Source organism: Manis javanica, chromosome 2 (assembly GCF_040802235.1).
Source record: "Manis javanica isolate MJ-LG chromosome 2, MJ_LKY, whole genome shotgun sequence".
Classification (NCBI taxonomy): Eukaryota; Metazoa; Chordata; class Mammalia; order Pholidota; family Manidae; genus Manis; species Manis javanica.
Genome location: NC_133157.1, coordinates 222442351 through 222452239, shown reverse-complemented (window position 1 = coordinate 222452239; position 9889 = coordinate 222442351). Strand labels below are relative to the sequence as shown.

Below are 9889 nucleotides of genomic sequence, written 5' to 3'. Positions count from 1 at the left end.
CTCTTGCAACTATGGAGGATGAGGCCCTGCTGGGTGCTGTGTGGGGGTGGTGGGGCCTGGAGTGAGGCTCCCCCAGAGGCTGCTGGTGCACCTTGGATAGGGGCAGAACCGGGGTGGGATGGTGTGTGCAGTGCTCCCGAGGACTGTCTTCCCAGGCTGGGAGCTGGGCTGCTTGGTGCTGGGGTGGCCCTGGCCCAGCATCTGGACATTCAGGGCATGGAGCAGAACTTCAAGGGCCACAGGAAAGTAACCTCGTCCTGGGCTGCAGCAGCGGGTCAGCCACTCGGGGCACGTGGTGGGAGTGTGTCGCATGCATGTGTATCGAGCATGTGTTTGATGAGTGTGCACATGTCAGCAAGTGTGTGCGGTCCCGTTCCCTGCAGATACCCCCAATACAGGTCCACACATGTGGTCCCCTTAGACCTCTCCTTGTGGTCTGGGAAGAGGTCACTGCTGGGGAACAGGGGACCCTCGGGGCTGCCCGGGGGGCACTAGGTCCTGGGCTGCCCTCCAGACTGCCTACATTTGCTCCAACACCCACCCCAGGCCTCCCCTGTGACATGCAGACCCACCTTAGCTCTGGACTCCCAGCTGTGTGAACTGCTCCCTCACCCAGAGGACTTATCTCCCTTGGGAGCTCCTGGGCCAGGCTGTCATTTTGGTCCCTTCTGTGGTGTCTGCCAGGCACAGAAAAGGAATTCAGATGGAAAGAAGGAGAGAGGGCAGGAGGGAGGAATGAAACTCCCTCCCAAGAGGCAAGGGGTGCAAGGGAAGGCCAGGGTGGTGGTGGTGGGGGGGCCCAAGGCCATGCATGACAATGGATTCTGTCGGCAAGATGGCTCCTGGGCACCTGAGGACGGACTGTGTGTTGACGAGGCCCAAGTGCTCTGAACAGTCCGGTCAGAGGGCATCAGCTGCTCTTCCCAGGATGGCCGAGGCTCCCAGACCTGGGTACTGGTACTTCCGGTCAGAAGGCACAGCTAGACCCTAGTCATCCCTGCCCCAAGCCCAGGGCCCTTGGTGCCCCACCAGCTCCCTCTCAGACCAGGTGGCTTCCGGCTCACTGCCACTGCCCCCACACACCCACCCCCAGAGCATGTGCTCACCCCCACCCCACAAGTTGCAGTGCTAAGGCAGCAGTCCCTCCCCAGGGAGGCCAGCCAGGGGGGCAGTAGGCCTCAGCATCTGTCTGGAGCAGCAGGGCAGGGGCTGGGGACACAACAGAACAGGGGAGCCAGCCGTGCTTCCCACCATTCGGCTGTTCCCTTGGAAAAGAGTGGTCTCTGAACACATAGAACAGGTTCCTTCCATCTCCTGCAGTAATTTCTGTGTTCTCACTCATTCACCTGCTCCATTTATCATGGGGGGAAACATGGATGAAAGATGGAAATTGTGGGGTGGAAGGAAGAGGAAAGGACATCAGACCTGGGCCTGCGACCCCACCGCACTCAGAGCACAGCGCCCTGCCTGCCACCCTCCGCAAAAGCACAGCCTCTGAGCCCCAGGCCCTGCTTTCTCTGCCAGGAGGCTTCCAAATTGCATCTCTTGGTGTCAAAACCAAGCCAGTGGACCCCGCCCGTGTATGGCTAGAGCTCTGGCCCCTCCTGGGCCACCCAGCGTGCTGGTGGTGGTCCTCCAGTGAGAGCCAGTGGGGTTGCCACCCAGAGGTTGGCTGGGACCTGCTGGGCCGGTCCCATGTCACACCGCAGTCCCCAGGGAGGAACTCTAACTCAGCCTCCAACCACATTTCTACCGCCTCTGCACCAGGAAATTTCGCCTGCAGAGATGTGCAGCAGCTGCCTCCCCTCGTGGGGGCTGTGTGTCTCAGCTCCTGGGGGTGGGGACTTTGCTCAACCCCCCCCCAGACACCCAACCTTCTCTGTGTAAGTTTTATTCTAAAGCAAGGAGGGAAGGGCGGCACTCGCCTTTTCCCCCGGGTCTCTTGGTTTGAGACCCTAAAGCAAAGGCAGGCCACGCACTCGTGAGGACTGCAGCTGTCCCGGCCCCCAGGATGAGCGACACAGCCCTCTGCCTGGAAAGAACACCTGGGAGGGCTGCTGAATTCAGCCAGGAGGGCTCTTCTAAACGTGCAGACAGGGCCCTTCACCAGGTGCTGTCCCACCGTGAAAGGAGATGTCAGCCAAGGCCGGCAACTGTCCCGTGACCCTTTAGTGGAAGATTACAGAGGTGCAGCTCCCACCCGACTCCCTGAAGCCCGGGCCTCGGTCCTCCAGAGGACGACCCCCTTCTGGTCGGAAGAGCTGGGGACAGTGCTTGCCACCAGGGCTCAAAGGTGCTGCACATGGGTCACCACCAGGGCATGCTCCTGCTCTGCGCCCCAATCCTGCATTAGTGGGAGCCCGGGGCCACCCCGCGCAGCCCCCTCCCCAGGGGCAGCCCAGAGGTGGCAGGGCAGGTGCCTGTAGGTCTGCCCGACGCATCAGCCTTAGTTACAACTTTGGTCAGTGTCTCCCAGATGCCTGCGGGTCGCCCAAGGCTGACGCAGGGCCCGCTTCAGAAACCTCCTTTTCCTTCGATTCCGGGAAAAATATGGCGAAAACGAAAGCCACAGAAAAACCAGCCAGGCCCCAGTGACTTTTGGATGTAAACGGATTTATTTTGCCTTTGTGTGTGTTTTTTTTTAAACCGTTTCCTCACTTTCGTAGCAAATGAAAAAAATAACACAACAAAACCGAACAAAGCAACAGAACTTTCAACGAGTCGGCGCGTCTCCCGCTCAGAGCGCGCTCAGCAGGAGCGGGCGAGGGGGCGCGCGGTGCCCGCGGGAGTCCGGGCGGCGCGCTGCGGGGGCCTGCGCACCGGCCTCTCCGCCCTTCTCCCGCCTAGTCCCAAGAGCCATCAGGCTTTGAAAAAGATTCCACGAACAAAACGAAACACAATTTAAATTAAAATAAAAACACTTTCTCCACCCGCCCCCATGCTAGGAGGTTCAGGTCAAAACCTCCTCTTAAAAAATGTTTTTTTCCTGCTAGAAATACTGTGCATTACTTTTTTTCCCTTTCACTTCTTTTGAAGGTTAAAATAAGATATATTTCCCCAGGAGTCATAAATACGATCTAGTGCATAGAGAAATAGCAGCACTGGAGCCCGGGCCGGCCCCCTCCCCCGGGGAGAGCAGCGCGGCGGCGGGACTGGACGCGGCGTGGATAACGCTCCGTGGCTTCAGTCTCTCGGGGATGCCGGTGGCAGGGTTGAAGGCAGGGGGGCAGGCAGGGGCAGGGCCCCTCTGAGCGAGCGACACATGCTGGGACACGCAGACGTCCGAGGGCGACTCGGGGCTTTTCTGATCGAGCAAAATAAATATTAATACTTCGAAAAAAGACCGGTTTAAAAATAAGTAAAAAAGGGCAAGAAAGGACGGCAAAAAGAAAGAAAACGAAGGACGGCGGGGCGCACAGGGTGCCCGGGAGCGAGGGACGGCGCCGCGGCCCCTCTCGGCGGGCAGGGGCAGGTCGGGGCGGGAAACCGCGAGCGGCATATGTACAGGGGACGCCCGGAAGGAAGTTCGACCTGGCTCAGCTTCGCCGAAGTCGCCGCGCCCCGCACGCACGGCAGTCGTGGCGCCCGGGAAGGCGGCAGCGGACGTTGCAGCGGGGCGCAGGGCACGCGGCGCACCGGGCCCGGCCCGAGGCGGGGGCTCAGCCGGCCTTGCGTCCTCGTCCCGGGCCGCGTAGTCCGAGGCTCTTCCCGGCGGCCGCGTAGGCTCGGGGTGCGCCGCTCACAGGAAGAAGTCGGGCGCGCCCTTGGCCCCGCCGGGGCCGGCCTGCGGCGGCGAGGACTCCCGCGAGAAGCCGGCCCCGCCCGTACCCCCGGGGCCACCCCGGCCCGCCAGCTTCTCGTATTTCTCCTTGTACAGGTCCCGCTCCTTGGCCAGGCGCCCCACCTCCAGCTTCAGCTGCTCCACCTGGCTCTGGAGCTGGCACTTCTCGCTCTCCAGAATGTGCCGCTGCTGCACCCGCTTGAAGCGGCACGACTGCGCGTAGCCGCGATTCTTGAGCGTGCGCCGCTTCTGCTTCAGCCTGATGACCTCCTCCTTACTGAAGCCGCGGAGCTGCCGGTTCAGCTCGCGCACCGACATGGACACCAGCTGGTCGTCGGAGAAGCGCTCCTCCAGGCGCACGTGGTGGCCCGCGCCGCCGCCACCGTGGCCCGCGCCGGCGTGGTGGTGGTGGTGGTGGTGGTGGGCGGCGTGGTGGTGGTGGGCACTGTGGTGCGCGCCGTGGTGATGGCCGGCGCCCATGTCGTCCGCGCCGCCACCGCCGAAGCCCTGGCCCCGGAAGGCCTCGTAGGCCGCGGGGTGGTGCGCGCCATGGTGCCCGGCGTGGTGGCCGCTGCCAATGAGCGCTTCCACCGCGTCCTCAGGCGTCAGGTTGAGCGCCTCGGGGTTCAGGTGGTGCTGGTAGCCGCTCATCCAGTACAGATCCTCCAGCGCTGCCTTTCCCGAGGCGCCCCCGACGGCGCCAGGGCCCCCGCTCGTCGGCCCCGGGGCTCCCCCGGCCTGCGCCGCGCTGCCGCCCACGCCGCCGCCGCCGGTGCCCGGGCTGGGTGCGCAGAAGCTGGGAGAGGAGGGCACCGACGAGCAGGGTGTGCTGAGCGGCGTCGAGGAGAGAGAGCCGGGCGGTAAGCGGTGGCAGAAGCGCTCAGCCTCGGGCGGTTCCTTCTTCACCTCGAACTTCATCAGGTCGAAGTCGTTGACGTATTCGATGGCCAGCGGGCTGCTGGGCAGCTCGGCGCCCATCGCCAGCTCCGTGGCCATCGCTTGGGGCCCGGCCCCACCGCCGCGCCCGGCTGTACCCCGACGGGAGGCGGGGGTGGGGAGGAGCCGCGGGCCTCTTCCCCACTTCGCTCCCGCAGGCGGCGGGGCCGGGAGGGGGCACCAAGGCGCGCGAGGAAAAGTTTCGCGCAGCCAACTCAGGTGCGGCCGCTGGGGACGCCGCCGGCCGGCCTCTCGGGTGGCCCGGGGCCGCTCCGCGGCGGGCGCAGGCCGGCCGCTCTCCCCGTGCCCGGCTGGCGGCCGGGCCAGTGGCTGGCGGGGCGGGTGGCTGCTCGGGCTCCCCGCGCTCCGCCCGCGTACAACCGGCCCCGCCTCCACGGCCGAGCGCCGAGTCTCGCGCTCCTCTTTATGGAGCCGGCGCCCGGACCCGCCTCCCTGGGAGGGGCGCGCGCCCCCAGGCCAATCGGAGCTCCAGACCCGCCGCCCTCATTTGCCTATCCCCATGGCAACCCGGAGTCCAGCTGTCAATCTCCTGCGGGGAACAGCTGTGAGAAGGGGTGATGACCGGCCGCCAGCGCGAGGGTCAGGGCCCTCTGGTGGCCGCCGCGGGGCACTGCAGGCTTAGAGGACTTGTGCGTGCGGGGGCCCCGCAAGGGGGCCCTCCGGGGTCTCGTGTCCGCGATGGGACCGCTGTAGGATATCGGCGGGTAGAGGGCTCCCCTTGGTGCCTCGATGCCTCGCCGCCCCGCCGGCCGTGACCCCGTAGCTCCCCAGCGTGACGGCAGCGGGACCTTCCGGCCTGCCCACACCGGTGACACTGCGCGGCCCCGCCAGCACTGCGTGCTGAACGTCTGTTATTTTTAGCCCAGCAGTTCAGGCTGGTTCAGGAATTTAGTCAACAAAGTTGCTGGCATCTCCGTTCGGCGGGATTCACCGCGGTACTCCGGGCTCAAAGAGTGTGCAGGTGGGGAGGGAAACGCGCGGGCCTGAGGAGGGTTGCTGGGGACCGAGAATGGGGACCCAGGGGCGCGGGGTGGGAGTGCGCGGGGGCTGGGCTCGGGCAGAGCGCTGCCAGACCAGGAAGACCATTAGGAACCGCCGCCCCAGCTGTCCACCCCTCCAGGTCTCGCCTCGCAGGGCGTCGTTCTGCCCAGTGCTGGGAAGGGGTGGGCATGGGGGCCGGGCGGGAAGCTCCAGGGCCAGGAGGAAACGCAAGGTCCCCAGCAGAGGTGCCCTGCTTGGCTGCCCAGGGCTTGGTGACTAGGAAGAGGGCTGTGGAGCCACGGGTGTCCTGGGAGCAGGGCAGAGGTGGTGACACTGCCCTTGACTGTCAAGGGAGATGGGAGAGCCCTCTCCTTGCTGCAGCAGGACCTAGAGTGCTCCCCACCACCACCAAATTTTCTATACTGCTGCTATAACTTTTACAATTAACTCAATCTTAAAAGTTACCATCTGTGCATAGGAAGAAAAGGCTAGAAGGATGTGGGCTGGAAGGTACCAGGGCTCTTACCTTGTTCCAGGCATGAATGTCTTACTTTATAAGGAAATGGTCATGCAATCGGGGGTGAGACCCCACTTCCTAAGATGTTATGGGGCACCCCTTATCTCTACCCCCACACTCCTCCAGGTGGGGCTGGATTGGGCTGCCTCCGTGAGGCAAGGAGAGCAGGGCTCCCCAGCAAGTGGCAGAACCGAGGTGGGGGCGGGCAGGGGAGAGTGCTCAGGTCTGCATGTGTTGCTGAACTTGGGGCTCCTTTTAAAACCCCAGTGTTCAGAGGGCACTCAGATGCAGCAAGATGCCTGTCTGAGGGGGAAGGCGCTTGCGGTGGGCTGCTGTACCCTACTTGTTTGCCCGGCCTTTGCCCCTCGCACTGTGGCTCCTGCCAGGACTCTGGACAAGCCCAGTGTGCCAGGATGGAGGAGGAGTCCAACCACAGGCTCTTGTAGCTGGGAACCTCCTATGGCCCTCGTCACAGCTCCTGCCCTCAGGCCATGGGACGCCCACCAACCCCCAGCCATGCCTGGGCTCTGTGGCACCCCAGTCCCGCCTGAGAGCCTCACCTTGTCCTGAGATGTGCAAGAAGGCAGCTGAGGCCAGGGCAGCCTTGACCCACCTGCCCCAAGCCTACTGTGAGCCCCCTCAAGGCCCAGACTCAGCCGCCACCAAATTGGGGGTCAGTCCTCCCCACATCCAGCTCCAGGTGATGCCCAAGGATGCGGGGCCCTGCTCCAGCCCAGAGCTGTCACCCCTTTACTGGATCACACACAGACTCATACACCCTTGCCTGGATCATTTATTCATTCCCTCAGCCACTTATTCATTCCCTGCACTGTAGGTGAGGGCCAGCCAGTGCCAGGCCTGCAGCACCTGGTGACCAGCAACTGCACTCAGACCCGGGGCGGGCCAGAGACCTTCCAGCTCCAGGCCCTTCCACCCCAGAGCAAACTGGGGAGGAGGGGGCTGTGCGGTCTGAGCAGGCACGTGTGTCCCTGACTGGCTTAGGCACCAGGCAAGCACCACTGGCCCACCTGGAGTTCTTTGGGCCAGAGGAGTGCCCTCAGGTCTCAGCCACCCCACAGCCGGGAAAAGGACCCCCTGGTGAGGCCCATGAGCTTCCCAGGCTCTGGCCAGTCTCTGCAACCTGGCCTCTGTGTGGTCCCAGCTGAACACCCCTCTGGCTTGTTAGTCAGAGCTGGGTCCAGTGGGAGAGGGACAGCAAGTTCTGCACACAGGCTTCAGACAGTCCAGCGGGCTCCTGCTGTCACCCTGCAAAGGGGCCGGGCCGGGCCGTCCAACCCAGGGAAGGCGCCTGGCTTACTCCCTTCCCAGAAACCACTGTTTGCTATGTGCTGGCCCTGGGGGTAGGGTGCAGGGATGAAGTGGGGAGCAGTACGAAGAGGCACTCCCAGCCAGGGCCAGGCCCACATTCCTGTGACTCGACTCCTGCAACAGTCAGTTCTGTGGCTGGAAGAGAAACTCGTCAATTCCATGCTGCCCAGAAAAGGCTCCTTTTCTTCCCACCCAGCACCTCCATGGCCTCCAGGGCCTCTCACACCCACCAAGCAATCAGCGCCTGGACCCATAACATTCCACAGGGACCACCCATGTGGCTCATCAGATGCATCCCACACAGATCTTTATTGAGCACCTACTGTGTGCCAAGCTGCTTGCCCAGGGGGCACCTTCCATTGGGCTCTGGTTGAAAACAAGCTGGCTGAAGCTTGCTGCCATGTTGTGGCATTTCAGGACATTCACAGCCTTTGTGGCTGAGGGGCTTGTCCTGGGCATGCATGGCAGGATGGCTGATCTCTGACGCCAACAGCTGGGAGGACTTCAAGGAGGGACAGCTGATGCCTGGAGCCATGGGTAGCATCTTCAGGCCCACATCTGGCAGAGGACAGAGCATTGGCTGGACCAGCTCCATGCAGTGTCTCTTTACAGCCACTTGCTCACATGGGCTGGTCAAGCTTCCTCACGGCATGGTGGCTAGTTCTGAGCGAGCATCTGAGAGCCAGCGCACATGACTGGCATTTTCTGAGTACCACCGTGCTCCACTGCCTGCCATCCAGGGGAGGGCACAGACACCACCTCCTTTAGATCAGATGGAGGAACACTACACTGTTGCAACATCTTTGGGAAATACAGTCTGCCAGAGGGGTCAAAGGGCAGAAAATAAACCATAAAGTAATAAATTTGTAAATTATACAGTGTGTTTGCTCTATAGCAAATTATCACAGGTTTAGCAACTTAAAATGTCCCACATTTATTATCTTGCAGCCCCTGTGGTCCCGAGTCCCACAGGGCTTGGGTGGAGGCCTCTGCTCAGAGTATTGAGGTTCCTCTGTGGAAGGACACCTGTGAGGGCCCATAGTTTGTCGGCAGGGCCATTTCCTTGGGTCTGAGGACACAAGGCCCTGGTTTCTTACTGGCTGGGGTCTGGATTCTGCCCTCGGCTCTACCTGATCCCATGGCTGCCCCTCTGGGGAAGCATACTTCATCTGGCCAGTGAGCGGGGCCTCTGGGGCGAGCTGCCTGGCAAGATGGAGTCTGAGAGTGTAAGGTGACCGCATCATGCAGGTTCCACAGCTGGAAGCAGGTCCCAGGTGCTGCCCACTCTCAGGGGGATGGGGCCACACGAGGGCGGGGCACCAGGGCAGGACCAGGCACCTATCCCTACCACAGCAGGTGAGGTGAAAGGTCGGCACAGAGTGGGAGGGGCCATCAGAGCTGTGATGCCATGGGGGCTGGGGGTCCAAGGGGCCTGGTCTGATGAGGGGAGGCATCAGGAACTCAGGGTGGCCGCACTGAGGTGAGGCGCCCACCGTGCCAGCCACACAGCTCCTTTGTGTCTGTGGATGGTGTTGTGCAGACGCGGCCCTCAGCTCAGGGCACTAAGGCTCATGACTGCAGGTGGCAAAGGGACTGTGCCCAGGGGCCGTCCTGCCATCTGTCCTATTCCTTGAACATGGATTTTTCAGATCCTCACTGTTAATGCTCCAGAAAATGCTATCCTGTGCGGTGAGAGCAGGTTCCAAGTGGCTCCTTTCTGTTCCTGGGGTGAGCCGTCAGCTGGCCAGCCAGCAGAATGGAAGTTACCGAGGAAGCCTGCAACATCGTGCCCCGCAGACAGCAGCCCCGGGCTCTCCAGGCTGGGGTCAATAGAGCGGCAGCATGCCGTCCCTCCAGAGCCAGCCCTGCTCCTTCACCCAGGGGTTTCTTCACAGCACCCTTCCCATTTAGGGAGCCCCACTTTGGGGGTGGACACTCAGCCAGGTGGATGGGAGGGGAGTAGGGGCGATGCCTCCCTGGGGATGGGCCCCAGACTAGGGGGATTCTGTCCCTAACCAGGGACACCCTCCTGGCTCCTTCCACCCCCCAGGGGAGGCCAGGCCCACTCCTGCCACCCCAGCCAATGCATCCTGTAAACCCACACACAGTGGGCATCTTTGTGCTTCCCTCCCACCTCTCCACTTCAGGCACTTTCCCTGCTGCAGCCGAAGGCCTGAAACAGGTGGCCGAAGACCCAACGGCTTAGAGCTCAGCTGGTGGACCATGGCTTGGAGATCTCTCCCAGACGAAGCCCACCCATCCCAGCCCAGTCCCTTGCCTGTAGCCTAGAGATTCAGTGAAGGGCCTCTCCTCCCACACCACTT

General features: G+C 62.6%; 1 protein-coding gene across 1 annotated transcript; it reads right to left on the bottom strand.

The window, feature by feature from the left end:
- Nucleotides 1–2592: 2592 nt before the first annotated feature.
- On the bottom strand, nucleotides 2593–5127 carry MAFA (MAF bZIP transcription factor A). Its single transcript, XM_037023194.2, has one exon. It carries the CDS (start codon nucleotides 4775–4777, stop codon nucleotides 3740–3742), a length of 1038 nt encoding a protein of 345 aa, XP_036879089.1. The 5' UTR covers nucleotides 4778–5127; the 3' UTR covers nucleotides 2593–3739.
- Nucleotides 5128–9889: the final 4762 nt, after the last annotated feature.